Source organism: Carassius gibelio, chromosome B12, assembly GCF_023724105.1.
Source record: "Carassius gibelio isolate Cgi1373 ecotype wild population from Czech Republic chromosome B12, carGib1.2-hapl.c, whole genome shotgun sequence".
Lineage (NCBI taxonomy): Eukaryota > Metazoa > Chordata > Actinopteri > Cypriniformes > Cyprinidae > Carassius > Carassius gibelio.
Window position 1 is genome coordinate 16,281,026 of NC_068407.1, and position 19,053 is coordinate 16,300,078.

The 19,053-nt window shown below is 35.2% G+C and overlaps 1 protein-coding gene across 1 annotated transcript in view; it reads right to left on the reverse strand.

Annotated features, from left to right (window-relative positions):
- Window positions 1-516: 516 nt before the first annotated feature.
- Window positions 517-19,053, reverse strand: part of LOC127969256 (tumor necrosis factor receptor superfamily member 16) — a 44,563-nt gene continuing 26,026 nt past the window's right edge. Inside the window, exons 4-6 of the mRNA XM_052571103.1 lie at window positions 6,615-6,891; window positions 5,804-5,964; window positions 517-4,298 (exon numbers count right to left, since the gene is read on the reverse strand). Of these exons, the coding sequence (XP_052427063.1) occupies window positions 3,970-4,298; window positions 5,804-5,964; window positions 6,615-6,891 (767 nt within the window). The 3' untranslated portion in view covers window positions 517-3,969. The remainder of the gene's footprint in view (window positions 4,299-5,803; window positions 5,965-6,614; window positions 6,892-19,053) is intronic.

Genomic DNA, 19,053 nt, shown 5'->3' on the forward strand with positions numbered 1-19,053 from the left:
AAGATATTAAAAAATTTTTTAGATGCACCTGTGAATCTAATTTCTATTATAATTTTTTTTTTGTAAATGTGTTTATGTGACAGTTACTACTTTATTGTAGTATACATTTACTATGTCTGTAGAAACTAATATGCAATATTTATAAATCTGAAGTTAATGTACCTTTGTCCAAAATGAAATTCATGCAGTTCATAAAACTAATTTTGTCCTTTAACTTCTTTTTCTTCTTATTTCTAAAATCCCATAAACAATAATGTGCACATTTATACCTTTAAAATTGATATATGTCATATTTTTAGCATTATATTCCAGGTAATTTTTTTGGTCCCCATGAGGAAAACAGAATATACAGAATTAAGATTTCTGAAAGTCTAAAAATGCAGAACGTTTTGGGTGAGCGGTAGGATTAGGGAGAGAAAATATAATTTGTAAATTACAAAAACCATTTTGTCTATGGAATGTCCCCATAAAACGTGTGTGTGTGTGTGTGTGTGTTAAAAAAGCATCAGACAAATGTACAGTTGCAATCTTAAGTTTATTTCTTATTTGTAATAGTAAGTAATTGCATTAAACCTACTTTATGAATTCTAGTAAATTCACATTTATATGATAGAGTGTACATAACAGTAAATACATATAACATTCAGTATTGTTTTCTTCCTACAGAACCTGTGTCCAAATAAACCCAACAAAACATCAGCTCACCATCTCATGCTCCTCATACTCATCTCACAAAGCTCATCTACCAAAGAGCAAGATTCAGTCTCTGGGTGTTAATGTTTTCTGAGCAACTCCATGTCTAATAACTACACAAGTGTGATTGTCAGAGAGTAATGTGCCACGTTAGTACATGCGATACGTGCTCTGATATTGTGTGTAACAGTACAAAAATAGTCTACAAATAAATTCAAACCGAAGTGGCAAATTTGTCAAAAATTTAAAAAGGATAACATATATGAAAAAACAGCAAAATAGTATATAGGTTGAAGAACAGTGGCAAATCACTTTCTTTTAGTTTGTTGGGTTTATAGTTTAAGGATTGTTTTGTTTGACCTCCAGAGCATTAAAAATCAATTATCACAAACACAGGAAAATTATGTACATACTGAACAGAAGTAAAAAAACAACAACAATACATATCTGATATTAATCTAAGGTATTTGTTATACAAAATGTATATTATGGTTTGTAAGTGCTACACTCTAATCTTTAAAAAACCCATCCAGAAATGGAGAATGCCTTCATTTTAAGATACAAATTACAGTGTGTTTGCATTGTTCCAAAAAATGTATGGCCATGAAGTTTAAAAGTGTCTTTCTCAGTATTTAGGATAACTGTCATATTCAAATATATTAATAATGTACGCTGCTGCTTCATTTTTCGAACTGAATGAACGTCACAAGAATTTATGAATACTGACAATAATGCAGTTAGAGAATTTTAATGTTGTTTTATATCTTTTGCATAAGGACATTAAACATCTCTCCCTTTTCTGCCCGTATTCCATCCTAGTAAAAAAAAAAAAAAAAAAAAAAAAAACTTGTTGGGTCCAAAAGTCTGTGCTGAAGTTCAGAAGATCAGCTAGTGCTTCCTGCAACCTCCATTATAACACTCCATTATAAGGCCACTGATATACTGACAACCTAGAAATAATAGGGAATAGTGATAGATGGGCATATCTCCACACAAACCCTGAGACATTATAAAGCCCTGGAGATGTCTTTTGAATTAATTTCTAAAGACAACTGTATCCTGCACTAATGTCAGTATTTGAACCAAATATATCAGTTGCACAAATTGTTACATAGGATCATTTGAGTTTTTGGTACTATATCCATTAACATGCTGCAGAATCTTAAAGTGTAACATTATGATAAGCACAAAAGATTTTAATTGTTTGAGATTCTCTTCTAGTTTCTAAGTCCTTCAGTGTTGCCACACATTTTGGCCAGCGAACATCCAATCAGTCCTAAAATTCCCTGAAATATCCAGGTTTTTCATGACTGTGGGAACCCTGTATAGTGCCTTCAAAAGAATCACTTTTAATCACCCTAAATGCTCGTATCAGTCACCAGGTAATTTTATGGGGAAGCTTGTTTCTTTGGTCTTGTGTCTTTAACATTTGTCTATCTGGGTCCCAGACTGCATGGCCAAGCGATTTTGTCATGGTGATGACCTGAGCCAGGTAGTGACCAGTGTCACATTACCCCTGTAATAAAGAAAAAAGTAAAAAGGCAGAAAAGGAAACTGCTATCATCTTTCAGCCGGACCACCAGGATAACAAAACCTCCTGTTTATTAATTCCATCTAGAATGTTTTCTGAGTCACCTGCCCAGATGCAGACAGAACGAACACTGATAAAAACAACATTAAGTCTCTGCCATTTCTAATAATATTGCTCTAGGTTTAGGGGTCTGAACAAACTTGGTTGAAGATTATACATCAATTACAATTTTTGCTTGAATTTTTCTCAAAATTTGGACAAGCCACAAGACTACAATGTCAAAGAGGTTTTGATTTTGGCTCTTTTAACTTGTAAATAAACCAATAAACCACCACCCATTGGAAAATTAACTGCAAAACTAGATTTTAATTACAGAAGTAGATAAGTTGTAAAAATACTATTTTGACACTCATTAAGTAACATGTTGGCTTGAACTGACTTTAATTGAATTAATTGATTGAGAATAGTATGATATTAATAATAGCTAGAATGTTTTTGAATTTGGGAAAAATTATTTTAATTAAGTCTGAACCAAACCATAAATAATTTTGGCTGTAACAAACTGGCTGTAACAATTTCTAATGTGTTTTTTTTTTTTTCCACCATTGCATGTCTCTGCAAAAAATAAAAATAAATACAATAAATTGACAATGTCTACATGACAACTCTTACTGAAACATTCCTCTCTTGTTACTGACACAGCAAAAGATGAGATATGGAGATGCTAGACATGAAACCAAGAAATGCAGTTGATTACTCATATCAGGATAGCTTTAAAGACCCATGAATACTTTTAGTTCATCTATATGCCATTATTCTTCTAAGTATACACAATTTTTGGTCCAATCCAATGCTCTCTTTGATGAAAATGTCCCTCTCCCTAATACCAGTTTAGTTTAAAATCAAATAAGCATAAATCTGACAATAATGGCATCGTAAATCTAGGTTCTTTAGTTAACATAAAAAAAAAAAAAAAAAAGATTTTCAATTTTCAAAATTTTTACAGTCTTCATATAAAGTGTTATGACTTCTCTTATTCATTTGTCTATGACTGACTCTTCTCATACTGTATCTGGTTGAATTTAAAGCACAGAATCACAAAATCGACTGTGTACATGAGAGGTCAGGGGTCAAACTCTTACAGGATATAATCAGTGGATATGGTTGGTGGTTATGGTACACTCAATGCATAGACAATGACTGAACTGGACACATTTGACATATAATTAGCATATGCATTAGGGTATGCATTATGGATGTAACATAGAGGTTTCCATACAGAGACATACAAATGGATTAAAGAATGCTAAAAACATATATATATTTTTTTACTTATACTTAAGCGTAATAATCGGTGTGCTAAAGGTGGATGTGGTGTGTAGTTTGTTTAGTTGCTGAAATATGTTAAACATAAAATGTATGATTTTGATTTGATGAGTCATTTATGAGTAATTTATGGTGAATTTCTTCAGTAAAGACACAAATATCCGACATGAGTCCGTATGGCTTTCTTCAAATTAAAGGAACATGCAAACAATATTTACGAAACTGTGCATTCTTTGCACGCAGTTTGGCCTTTTTCAAGGGTAAAGGGAAATGACACTTGAGTTTACAGCCTAAAGTTAAGGATATAGTGATACATCAACTTCACAGGTGACACATCAACATTGAAGTATGCTGAAGGCAATGTAAGGTGTGTATTTGAGCGCTTGGGAGAATGTGTGTGTTTGCAAGCACATGTTTTCTCATACGGTGGATGTAGCAGTTGGTTTTACTGTGATGCTTTGCGCAATATCCTCCCTATTGATCTTCTTCAGTGCTGTGCAAAGCGTATCAATATTAGCCGACTCCTGGCTCGCCCAATGAGACAGAAGGGCTTGGATGGGCCTTTCTTCCTGCTTGAAATTAGCAATGTGTTCTTCTTTGTATCCAAGTAGACCTGCCAGGCTGCACCAGTCGGTTTCCTCATTGGCTTCTGAATCCTCCCCTTCACAGGTACGATTTAGCAGTTTCTCAACCTCCTCCCGTGTGTGTAATGGCAAGGACAGTGCCGAACCTCCATCTATCTTGACCACTAAAACAAAAAGACTACATTTAGCATAATAAATTACATAAATTAGGCACGGTCATTTTAAGAGACAATGCATCCATTATAATGATACACATCCACTTTCTTTCTTAACTGTTTACTTTCACTTAAGACATAACTGACAGTTTTTCCAAACACACTTTCAAAGATGGGTATTTTAACATATTTTGTATGTATTTGTCAGTACACAAGCAAGAAGAGGCAGATTCGGTGTTTAAGCATTTTTCCAGGGAGCAGTTGGGGTTTTGATGCCTTGCTCAAGGGCACCTCAGTCATGGTATTGCCGACCAGAGATTCAAACACACAACCCTAGGGTTAGGAGTCAAACTCTCTAACCACTAGGCCACGAATTCCCTTTTAGGCTGGCCTCAGCCAGTGGGTTGAGATCGCTGGACCCCCCCTCCCATAGCAGTTCCCCTTGGAATAACGGCGTTTAAAAGAACGGCATTAGGTAACGACGTTATTTTTTCAGTAACGGGGATAATCTAACTAATTACTTTTCCCGTCGTTACAACGACGTTAATGTTACTGAACGTTAAATGTGGTGCGTTACTATGCATTGATTTAATAAACTATGCAATCCGAACGCACCCCTGGCTCACACAGCGAGTGAGCAGGTGGGTTAATGACGAGATAAGCGATTATGATTGGCTAAGGCAGAGTCACGTGTTTCATGGTAGCCAATCAGAGCCAGTGTTTTTAAACACATGCCGGCACACGCGGCTACGCCAGCGGTGCCAAGCACACACACACAACAGCTACACAGAGATTCGCAGCAGAGATGGCGAGTCAGGAGCAATCCGATGAAACGTTGGCATTTTCAAGGTCAAGATATAAGCACTACTTCAAATTCATTGTGGTCAAAGGCAAGGACGTGCATGTAATGTGTACATGTAATGTGTGACACGCATCTACAAAGCTAGTGGCCAAAAACACTTTTCTTACAAAGATAATACTTGAAGTGCAGAATAAAACTCTTGCTGTCTGTTGACGTGCAATAAATATTGAAAGTTATGTACCTGTCTGTTCTACAGTTATGTACCTGTCTGTTCTACTGACTTGTGAAAACTGCAACAAAAAAAAGAAAATAAAAAAAAAGTACAAATTCTCTGACACGTAGCAACTTTTTTTTTCTTTTTTTTTCTTTTTTTTTTTTCTTTTTTTTTTACAGTAACGCAAATAGTTACTTTCCCTGGTAACGAGTTACTTTTATTATAGAGTAATTCAGTTACTTACTCAGTTACTTTTTGGAACAAGTAGTGAGTAACTATAACTAATTACTTTTTTTAAAGTAACGTTCCCAACACTGCCCCTTAGCCATAGGCCCCTATAATTGCCACCACCATTGCCACCGTTGCCACTCTATTATTGGCTCCCTTCTTGCAGAATATGCAAATATGTAATATATATATATATATATATATATATATATATATATATATATATATATATATATATATATATACAGTATATGATTTAAAGAGTTGTACCTGTATGTGGAGCCCCCTGGCCCTCCTGTAAGCTCTGAATGTCCACTGAGATGCCGCTGTCACTGTGGAGTTTCTCTCCCTCAGGAGAAGGGGTCTGACTAGGGTTTGCACTGCACGCTCTATTATTGGCTCCTTGCTTGTTCTGCTTACAACTGTTCCACCTGAAAGATATCCAAGAAAGCATCAGAACAATTTATTAGAAAATCTGTATTTATTTCTAACCTAAAACTGAAGTGTGAAGTTCCTGCACCACTCTTCCTCACCCTGCCATTGCTCAGACAATCACCCTATTGATTTAGCCAGAAATGGAGGTGTTGGACCACTCAAACAAGAAATGATTTGAAAGCACCAGGACATTCACACCCTGGAGCAACCAAAGCGGGTCAAATTTATGCCCTCCAGCTGTGATTGTAATATTTTACATAGCGCTTACCCCCACAACCTCCATCTGTGTCTGCTCAGAAAACTATCTGCCTTATTTGAATTTCATTCTACATTGTTATCAGTCAGTAAAAACATATTTGCATATGCGGTCTTGATTATTATATTTCCAGATTTGCTTAAGGCTTTAAATCAGAAATGAAAATTATGTTTTTAATCTAATCTGAGATCAGTGTCTCTGTTTTACTCCACATATTAAACAATGTGCTTGTAATGGATCAGATGGAAGAACAGCCTATAGCATTTTTTTTTTTTTTTTTTGCTTTTTTAGTTTATAAATATAGCTGAACTAAAGCCTACATAGCTGTACAATTCTTTGTGAGTGGAGATGAAAACAGCTCAGGGAGAGAATGAATATGGTCCTCCTCACCGTTTAAAGATGATGAAGGCCACCAGGCCCAACAGCACGGCAGCCAGTATAGAGGTGTAGATGGGAATGAGGTTGTCACTCAGCACATGGAGTCTCTTCAGCCCAGGGTCAGCCGTGGTCACGCTCTCCGTAGGACTGTCAGGAGGAGACTTGACTGTATACAAGACATCTGATGGAGCACGAGAAGAAGAATAAGAGGGAGAAGAAAAAGGAGGAGGAGAAGGTGTAGCATATGGAAGAGGAAAAGGAAAGTTTGAGCTGTTAGGAGGATCTATATCTGTTGGAGGAAAGGGACAAAGACAAAGAAAAAGACAAAATCTGTCAGTTGCTAAAAAGAAGGAATTGGCATGAAAAAGTTAAAAATGCATAAATCATGCAGTGATTACAGTATATGAAAGGAAACACAAGAACAACACTTTGCTTGTTTTTTGTACAATTTAAATAAAACTAGTTATAAATGTTTTACACATATTTTTACTGCAACTGCTGCAATAATATTTTTTGTGCAAATCATTCATAAAACCATTTTCATGTAAATTATGGTACTGAGACCAAAAAAAGAGCACACAGATTATTTCTGCTTGAATAAGGTCAGTTGTGTTTAATTTCTTTATTTACTCATCCTCATATTGGTCCCATTGACTTTCATTGTAGGGATGCAAGCAGTTGAAACATTCTTAAGAATTCCACAGAACAACAGAAAAAAAAGTCATACAGGTTTGGAATGAAAGGAAGGTTACTTAATTATGACAGATTTTTTGGGCAACTTTTAATAAAAGATCAAGTTAGTTACAACATTAGCAGACCTTGACATGGAATTTGGATCTACAAAAAAAGCTAATATCCGTGGAAAAACAGTGGAAAAAGTTACCAGATTCCATCTAGGTCTCTAGTCATTAGTTTCTAAAACAATTCCAAAATTAAAGACACAAAAACAGCACAGTGAACATTTTAAAATTGAGTAAAAGCACATTAGTACTGAGACTAGCTTTGTCTTGGCCCTGTGAACTCTGTTCGCCGACAAGCTAAAAAAATGATTCTTTTGATTTGATTATCTTTGATTCAATTGGGGGCCGTAATAAACAGGCTTTGTCCTGACTCAAACCTAATGGACACTCAGCTAGTGCAGGAGACTGTGATTAGATTGGAGAGGTAGGAGCTCGGCCCAAGTAGCACAGGGATCACCCCAGGCTACTGTGTGTGTGTGTGTGTGTGTGCTCTTGTATTTGTGACATATCTGGACACAACTCTGTATAATGACATGGGTATGACACAGATATTACAACGAGAGGGTGACTTATGAGGACATAACCCATGTCCCCATTTTTCAAAACACTTATAAATCATACAGAATGAGTTTTTTTTTTTTGAGAAAGTAAAAAGTTTCCTGTGAGGGCTAGGGTTAGGTGTAGGGTTGGAGAAGGCCGATAGAATATACAGTTTCTACAGTATAAAAACCATTACGCCTATGGGATGTCCCCACTGTGTGTGTGTGTGTGTGTGTGTGTGTGAATGGGTGGTGTAAGTTATACCATAGACAGATGGAAAGACACATTGAAAATCATCAGATATTCTGGCTGTAGTGGGATGGGTGGGGTGGTCATTGGGGGTTTGGTTTTGGGTAAGGGCTAAGCTTCAGTGAATGTTGAGTATGGATTTATTGATCAAAGTACTGCAGCATGAAACATTTTGGATGGAGTTTTGGGCATGTGAGCTAGTTCTGTGGCACGCTTAATAATTTAACTTAAGCAGAGGAAATTTCTGAAATAGTATTGTTGCTTGAATTTGACAATTTATTAATTATTTTTTAGAATCAGTTTAAAAAGAGATTGTGCTTAATGAATCTGAATGAATATGAGTGTTATTACCCATGCAAAAGTCACTACCACAGTGGTGTTGATGGTTGCAAGGTGCTGCTAGGATGAAATTTATCTTAATGTTAATATTTCGTTTTAATGTTTTGAGACAGTATGCAGTTGCCAGGATTCAGGGTGGTTGTTCAGGCATTGGTGTTTATAGGTTGTTCTAGGAGGTTGTCAAATATGGTTTTAGGACATTTCTGTAACCTTGATTGCAGAAGTATGTTTTCCATTCATTTTTATTTTGAAAGGAATCTTTAAAAGGTATTTGTTAAAGAGTTGTAATCCAAGAACCAAACCAACCAGCGATGAGGTGAATCAAATATTACAAACTTTAAATTTGAAGCAATACATACATACCTACATTACAATAAACTGCATTTAAAAAAAAATAGAACAATCAAAACAATTTGAAATTAAGACAAAAATACAAAAAGAACTAAAATCCCATAAAGCTTTGTGAATGAAATATTTGGTTTTAAAACAATGGAGAGGTATAAAACTATTAATAAAGATGTTGGTTACCCTGTGTGTAGCTGTAATATTATCAAGTTGATGAAACAGACCTGGCAAACGCTCCACTGCGTATTTGTGTTTGCACTCTAGGGAGCATCAAAGGTTTCTTTTTACAACATGTTTTTGCATTGTTGAGCAATGTAACCAATTTACAGACATATCAGTTCATTTCTGTTGATGTCATGACAAAAGATACATTTTAGTCAGAATCCACTCAATATGGCTCAAAACGCATGAGTTTATTGTTCAGTGTGGAGTTTTGAGTGCTCCTTTCACTATAATAAAGTGTATACACATAAGAGATTTATTGTGTAGTGTAGAGAGCTTATATAAGGTAACAGTGTGACAGATTTAAGTGGTTATGCATAATGCATAATTTGAAATATTGAAAAGTTTTATTTTTTATGCTGCTAAGAGGACCAATGGCCACACACTGCTAATTTATCTGTATATGTAAATGTGGGACTCACTATTGAAATTGCATTGATTGACATAGCAATAGCCAATTTTACTGTGATTGCACTGGATGTATTATTGGCACAGTTTTTTAGGCTTAATTTAGAATGATCTTGTTTCCTTCTGATTAACTGTAATGAAGCAAAACATCTATTTTTAATGTATAAAGTGACTCAACTTCCTTAAGTTCAGGAAACCCAAACCCGATGGTAAACCATTACTTCAAATATGATGCACACCGGATAAAAAGCACAACAGCCCATCATCTAGTCACCAAATCTAATCAGGCAAAAACTTTGTTTTAAGAATGAACATAATGACATTGATGAGTTATGCTGTTAGACACTGCAAACGGAACGAGCAATCAATATTATTACATTATATCTCTCTATATGAAGCATAAACCTTATTCAGTCCATAGTAAGACAAATGTATTGAATCATGGGAAATGTAGTTTCTCACCAGGATCTGCACTGCTAAACATGGTGATTTAAAAATCCGATTAAATACAGTAGCAGCTTCATTGCTCACAGTACTGTAGGTCTGTCTTTAAAGTTTATGAGTTAACGTTAAAAACTAATGTGATTTTAAATCTCTATAATTAATATATTGGTCTCTAATTTCAGGTCCCTTTTCAGTGTAAGAATATGAATATTTTTATGAGCTTGTTCAAATCACTGACCTTAACAGACAGCACTAGTAATTATCTTGAAAACAATATTTAAGTGTCTTGATGATGTTTGAATTGTGTTTGCAGGTATACTGCCCGGAAATTAAAATTTTCAATTCACATCCACTCCCTTTTCCTTGTGCAGTCTCTAAATAACATGCCAGTCCATAAGCACACACACACACACACACACACACACACACTCAATCACACACACAGTGAATCATTGGACAAGGGACACCAGACACCATCATGGACAGAGATGTTCTTTGTCAAGAATCAATCCCCCCACCAAACCCCTATTCCTCTGTAACTCCTTTGCCTCTCCGTATTGCTTTCTTTCTTTTCCATTATCTCTCCATCACATCTCTCTCATGCATGGTTGACCTTTAGTCGGGCGGTTATCCTCCGTTTCTTAAAGACAGAACTCACTCATCTACACAGTACTGTCTTTTCCTTTCTAATGCTCTGCTTCCTGCTTATTTTTCCTTCTCAGAATTTATTGTTCTTTTGATGTTTCTATGTATCATATTGTTTCTTTTGAATATTTTTCTTGCACACAGATACAGATGATCAGTGGTGTGAAAGTTCAAGGGAGGGGCAATATGAAGTGTCACATAACATGAGAGAGGGCAGTGTCACTGTCAATGTGACAGGCTAGCATCTCAACAAGACACAAGCTTTTATGATTTTAAACAGTCCATAAATCAACCTAGGGTGCATTTTGTGCATTACTGTATTATGTCTTTATTGGTTTAATGCTAGTTCTGAGCTGTTCAGTATTCTGGGATATTCCCGCTGCTTTCATCATCTTGTATATGCAGTTAAAAATGTTCCATTTCTTTCCTTGCGTTCCCTCCTACGCATTTAACAGGAGTTTCATTTAACTTTACAACACACAATACCCCAATTATCCACCGTTTTTCATAACTTGAGAGAGAATAATGGTCCTAACATTAGTAACTGTAAAAAAATGTCTAAGTAAGCTTGAACCTCATACTATATATTTGTCAAACACCAGTTAAAATATGACAGTTCTCTCTCTATCATAAACTATAACAATTGCATACAACTACAATGATGAATCTAATAGTGTCCACACAAATAAGTGAAAACATTATGTTCATTGTCAAGTGTTTTACTGCAGTTATATTCTCGCAGCAAGATTTAAAGTAAGGTGTACTGTATAGACCAAAAGCTGTGTGAAGAAACCTACTGAAAAAACATCTGTAGCAACATTTAGAAATTTAACAAATTTACAGTAAAACTCCATAATTTACTGTTTGTAACTAGCTTGATTGACAGGCGATCTGACCAATCATAATGTCAGAATGTCCAGAAGCCACAGCTGTTTCCCTTCTAGCCTTAACCACAAATCAGACAGTAGAGTACATTAACTTTTCTGGACTTAAACTAGAAAAAAATGGTGCATTCCACACTTGAAATAATACTTTCTGATGTTCATTCATGTTCATTTTGTGCTTTAAGTACATAGGAAAAGAGGATTGGTTCACGTGAGGCAATACAGTGATCTTTCATTAAGAGCCACAAAGCAGTATTTATTGTTTGTATTTCTTTAAAAATTACCAAATTCTGAAGGACAATTTAAGGAGGGCGGGTCTTTGCAAAGGGTCAAGCAATTAACTGCTTTTTGTAATAGCATTTTTACAGACTTTCAGTCTTTTATTGTTAAAATGACAATCATTTTAAAGGGAGGATTCTGATGTTTTTATTGTTACTGTTTTATAATTATTGAATAAGTTGTGTTGTGGACTCCATGAGTGATTTTTTTTTAAACTTCATGTTTTTTATTAAAAGTCAATATTTTTTGTTATATTTTATTATCTTTATTACAATAGGACAGTATGTAGACAGGAAAGACATACTGTAGATGGCAGGATCAGGAAAGGTCCATCAGCCGGGACTCAAACTCGGGACACCTGAAGTGCAACAGCGCTGTACAGTATGTTAGAGCACTTCCAATGAGGCTACTGATGCTGACTATAACTTCAGGTTCATTGTCATCATTTAAGTTTTTGTTCTTGGAGTGTGTGGGCCTGTCGTTCACTGGCACTAATTATGTAGTTAATTTACATTAAAGCTGCATTCATAGTGTTACAAATCATCATACTGTACAACACAGTATGAGCAACAGAAGCAGACAGGCCTGGACAACCACAGTCTCCTTTCTAACACATTTTATGGCATAATGGTCCATATGCATGCATTACTTTAATCATGTATGCCTGTAAAAAAAAATTATAATAATAATATTTCTCACAATCAAAGCTGTTTGATTCTTCAGTGCAAAGGTGACTAGCTGCCTCATAATAGTCTAAAATGAGAGATGGTTTGGAGAAAGTATTTCCTGTAAGCAAGATCTGACTGTGTCATTATGTTTATTGGCAATATACAGTACACCAAGGACATGCCTTGTCATGCTGGAGAAGAGAGCAGAATATGTAGCATGTTGTTCATGTGCATGCATGTTCTCTGCGCCAAAATGTGATATCGCCCACTAAAGGTCAGTGCGAGTAACCTGAGATCACAGTGGAAAAAACTCCATCTCTATTATCGACCACAAACGCTTCTGTACATGTGCTTTCTCCCTCTCGACACTAAATCTGTTCCTGATACACATCTGTCTGTTCTTTTGCATTTCTGTTTTCAGTTCTCTTTTGTTTTCTTTCTTACTTTCAGATCTTTTGCTACGGCTCTTTCCTTTCTTGTTCAAATCCTTTTTTCTTTATCAAGTCTTGTTACAATAGTAAGCCAGCAAATCTGTATAATCTGTATTGTGTCAACAGAGTCAAACTGAGCCCCTCTAATCACTGAGTTTTTCAAGGGTAAGTCAGAACTCACTGGCGGGGGAAATCTGATCTTCAATCAGTACTTCCTACTACTTGATTTAATTAAGTGCTAATGCATAAATGCTGTTCTGCCCATGATCTTTAGGGCAACCTGTCAGTTATAAGGACAAAAATATTTCATTTTCTAAAACAGATTACACTGTAAAACTTAATAAAAAAAATAAAAAATAAAAACCTATTCACAGTTTCTTCTAAATATTAAATTTAATTCAACATTTCTTTGTTAAAGTTTTTAAAAAATGTACTTGCTATTTCTGAATGAAAATTATTTCTATACCACATTATAAGTGTAGTTAGTGGTATTTAGGCTTCAATACGCAATATATACAAAGAAATATATTATTTAATCTTTTTTGGGAGAAAACAATAACATGTTTTTATGTTATTAGGATCCCGGCCTTTTGGTATTGCAAAATCTGTATTGTGACTTAATGTTAACAAGTTAACACTTTATATTAAGATGACATGGTTACAAACATTCTATATTAACAACAGTAAAGTCTGCATATTTAAAAGTAACTAGCCATAAATGAAACACTTACTCTAATCTTTATTTGAAAAGGGTCATATGATGTGATTTCAAGTTTTACTTTCTCAAGCTCTTGGTGCATAAAGCTCTTTTTACAAACTCTTGGTGCATAAAGAAGATCTGTAAAGTTGCAAAGACTAAAGTCTCAAACTAAAAGAGATATTCTTTATAAAAGTTAAGAGTTTACATTTACATTTACATTTATTCATTTAGCACACACTTTTATCCAAAGAGTTAAGAGTTAACCACACACCCCTAAAATGGCTCGTTCTAACACACCCCCACATGTCTACGTCACTATGTGGGAAAATTTGCATAACACCAACCAAATGTTCATGCAAAGAAAGAAGGGTAACTTTGATTATTTCTGTTGCTGCCACTGCCATGTTCTGGAGATGCTGTTTTATCAACCTGTCCTCCAACCAATTCGCTTGTATAGGTCGTTTGTCCAATTCCCTGAAATACGACCCATCAGAGCGTATACTACAATTGCGCCCCTATAGGCAAAAGGTCATTTTCATATTAATGTTTTGTACTCTTTTATTTGCCCTCTGGTTTGTGTTTTGTGTAGCTCAGTTAGTAGATTATTGCATTATACCTTGATATGTAATCATGCTATCGTGGGTTCGATCCCAGGAATGGACGTGCATGAAAATGTATGCTCAATAAATCATAATTTAGCATGATTTCTGTGAGGGTTAGGTTTAGGGGTGGGGTTAGGTGTGGTCATTCGAACGAATAAGCCACCTACAGTAGTAAAATATGTAGGAAATACTGTGAGATCGGTGTAAAACACCCACACATTGCATTTAAATAAACGTGCGTTTTGATTGGTAATGACGTTACACGTCAATTCATGATGACAGACGCAACACGATACTGGCATTATTTTTACGCCCGCTAGAGGGCGCTTGACTTTAAAACATAAATATAGGTCGTAATAAGGTGCTTGCACAAACGACCTATATTTACGACACTGGTTAAGTTGTATCCAGAACAGTTCAACCCAAATATTTAGTGCGCAGCCCATTTTATGTAGGACTGTTTCCTGATCCTGGGAGAGAAGACTACAATGCCGGCTGTTCTAACTCAGCCTGTAAGTACGTTTACATATGTAAAGGATTTGCCACTGATGATTCAAACACGAGTTTTAAGCCATGTGGTGCAATGTTTCTTAATTCCAGTCCTCGCACCTCCCTTCTCTGCACATTTTGTATGTTTCTCTTATGGCTTCATACGTTAGTTCACACAAGTGCCCTGCGAAGTGGACTTTCCAGGATATTCCACCATGATTCCAATTTGAAGCGTATATATTCCATTCAAAGTGCATTGAAGTGTGCGAGACGTGAATTTTACAGAGGTATGTGATGTACCACTTGTCCATGATTGAAGACGTTAAATGATTGTTCCGAAGTGAGGTAAACAGAAACTAGGGAGCAATGATCACTGTGTAGGGACCACATCAATGGGAACACAGTTCATGCATGAAGCTCACTTCTAACGAGCTGGTTATCTGAATCAGGTGTGTTAACAAAGAGAGATGAGTGAAATATTCAGAGCTGGGGTGTGCAAGGACTGGAATTGAGTACTGCTGGGTTAGTAGAGTTTGTTTATCGTTTCTCTGATCACAAATGCAGACATGGTTTAATGTTTACATGGTGCGATGCAACGCACCGCATAAAAACAGAGTATAAGTCATTATAATCCATAATTATGCCCAAACTGGATGCAACAAATAGCTAGTTTATAATGAGTTTTATTGTTTTTGTCTTGTCTTTCTGGTGTTTTGACCGGGACACGAATCACAGTAAGGCAAGGGGCGTTACATTTCCACACACTTAAAGCATTCGGCAAAACACAAAGCACTGCATAGCTGGCCAATCATAGCACACCTCGCTTTTCAGAAAGATGAGCTTTGCAGAAAAAAAAAGCTTTTCAGAAAGGCAGGGCATAGAGGAGAAACAATAATGTACAGCATGTGGAAAATAATGTTTTTTAACCTTAAACTGCATAAACACATTTCATTACACCAAATGCACAAAATAATGTTATTTTTAACATTATCATATGACCCTTTTAAGATGTTCTTGATACAGTGAAATTATAACTTTATGTACTGAGTAATATTAACTACATGTACTTACTATATGTTTAGGGTTAGAATTGGGGTTTATTTTAGGGTTACTTGCATGTAATTATGCATAATTTATTGTTCTCATAATAGTAAGCACATGTAACACATGTAACAAGGACACCATAAAATAAAGTGTAACCAAACATTTTGCCTGTTTTTTATTATATTTATGCCATATCATTTTAAAATGTTATGTTATGTTATATAATGTTATGTTACGTTATGTTAACATAAAAATCCATTATATTTTATGTAAAAAAACACACACACACACACAAAAACACAAAGCTAAAGTCAAACATATAATTTATAATGTGCATATTTTTTCATAACTTGCTAAAATGACAGTATTATTAAATTATTGGTGATTTTAAAAGTCAACATTAAATTAGCATTACATGATGGTAAAATAAATTACAGTAATACTTTAGTTTAAGGACCAATTCACAGTTGCTTTTTAACATGCATATTACTAGCATATTAATTGTTTGTTTACTAGTACTTATAAAGACTATGTCTTAGATCCCTTGCTAACTATTAATAAGCAGCAAATTCACAGCTGGATGAGGTAAAAGTTGTAGATCATCGCTTGCACTGGTCCCCAAGCTAAAGTGTGACCAAAAAGACTGTAAAATAAGAAGACAGCATTACAGTGGGCAACCCCTGAATAATCAGTAACATGTAATGATCGATTTGTCAGGCATTTTTATTCATTATGTTTGTTTTGGTTTTAGAATATTTGATTATCTTCTTGCTTAGAAGTATAACATAATCGTGGCCATAAAAGATCTGAGCCTGTCCTGCACCTCCAATCCTGGTTAACAGTCTAAAACCATCAATGCTCATTAACTTCACCAGCCAATGAACTTCCATGCTTGAATGTCAGTGATTTCATCCGAACACACTCTTGCCGCACAATTTCATGGGTGAACCTTGACATTGGGGCTGTAAAGGGGAAGATTGTGAGATAAAAGAATAGATGTAAACTGTTCTCAACTGAAAGGATTCTCTTGGAAACTTTTGGCTCAAAAAATCTTCGTAAAAAGCTTAGATTCCACAATGGGCATCTTGGAATTTTAATGATGTGAATCCAGCCACAATCACAGCTATATCCCAGAGGGAAAGTAGGAGAAAACCACTGGCTAAATTTTTTTGAAATTCATTAGAAAACTGGCTTCATATGGGGTGACAGAAGCTCAGGCACACGCCGGATCATCACCCTGAACCCTCACATCAGGGCACAGCGTTACATTACCCCAGAAAACAGCTCATTGCTCCATCCACTAATGTCATAGGGCACATGCCAGGCAAGTGCAGACAGCTGGGGGATGAGCAGTTGTCATGAATGGACACACTTCATTGTCGCAGGATGGGGAGGGTGGAGCAAACAGAGGGAGAGATTGATTATTCCTGTCCAGCTCAGACAGGCATCTCGGTTTCAAGGCATTCATTGTACTCGGCAGAAAGAGAGGTCAAAGTTAAAAAGTCAATATGAGTGATGATAAATCTTTAGCTTTGGATGGGAGGGATATTGACCAATAAAGCTCTTTTATGTGCTTCCACACATTCACTGTTGAAAAAAGCCCTCCACTGTCTCATGGCCACTTACAAATAATGAATCACAGGAAAATTGAACTATGAAGTTTCATTTTTAAAGTTTTTAGACTTGAGGTCATAATACCTCATAATTCTATCAAAAAGTATACAACATTTATTTAAATTATTCATTTAAATATATTTTTAATTTATTGGTTTAGTTTAATCAAGTTTTATTCGATTCCCCTTAGATTTCAATTCTAAAACTGTAACTGTAACTGTAAATGAAAAAATTAACAAAAAATTTAAAAAATTTAATTGTTTAAAAACAATTAAGCCTTTACATTGCCGTAATATCTGTAAATTATACATCATGTTGTATTTGTGGTATTGCCTTTATACTTATTAAAAATAATTGTATAACAGTAATGTGAATCAAATTATAATCACCTTCAACAGTGTTATTAACTTATTTGTGTTTTTACAGATTCACTAAAAGTGAGATGATGGAAAGTGAAATCACTGACAAAAAATAAATATAACAGCAGGCAAACCATAATCTATTTTTTTTTTTATTAATGTTGCTTGTTCAATCAATTTGTACTCTGTTTAGTTTTGATAATCTTTGATTATCTTCTTGTTTTAAAAGTATAATGTTGTAGTGTAACTATATAAATGATAATTCATTTCTTTTCTTTTTTGGTGAGTTAATTTTTATTCTCTCGCATCAGTTTACTTTTGATTTCAGTTCTAAAATTCTAACATTATTTTTACAATGTCATTTCAATAATGAACAAAAACTGTCATTACAATAATGTTAACAAAAAAATCATCATATTTCAATCAATCATATTTTCTTTGTATATTATATTTCATTATGATAGCATTTGTGGTGTTGCATTTATACTCATGATGATTAATGAGAATCATCAAAAAAAAAAAATAAATAAATAAAACTACATCCCAATGTTATAAAAACAGTAACAAGGCTTTGGTTTCTTTGCCAAAATATCTTTTTTTTTGCAGGTGAAATGTAACCTGTGCCGTGAAACGTGACTGGTCCCTGGTATGTTGAGATTGATGGGGCTCTTTGACACACCACACATCAACACAACGTCATGCTTTTTAATGAAATTACATGCCATTTTCATGCTGCCTGTTCCCACACATGACTAATTTCCCATTAGAGCAGGAGAAAGACAACTAATGTCTCAAATCTGGTTTTTTCACACTTTTCAAGGGTCTGAGAGCAGTTTGCTGGATTTTTGGATCAAATGTGAACAATCCAAATGTTCTCAGACCCTTATAAAGTAAATGTTGTGCACTGCATTGCATTGTGTTGTGTTTTAGGGTTCAAGTAAACCTTAACTTGTCCATAAACTGAACGGAAAATGTTCTGATAGAAAACTGGCAGTATCTTTTCTGATGTAAAAATCTTGGTGGCAGTAAGGGGTTTTACAGTGGAAGTGAATGGGGCTTAAGTGTGGTCGGTTTAAGTCATACATCTTGCATAGTATTGCTGTACTGAGCACTGAAGTGGACTTGTCTGAAAAAGCAACAGTATGTGGATTCAAAGATGCCTGAAACCATATTAATGGACCAAAAAAAGGATCATTTTTAATACGTCTGCATCATATGTAATCTGGTAAATTCCTGATACATAAGAACATTCTTTATCTGAAACAGATGCCTCACTTCCTTGTTGCAGAGAACACCACATTTTATTTACTTTCTCCTGGAGATTTCCATGTTAACAAAACCCAGGACAAACTGAAATCAGTAGCTACCCATGACCTATGACCTCACCTTCATGTTAAGACCCCAGCAAAAGGTCAGACGGGGTCAGAAAAAAATCTCACGTTGTTCATT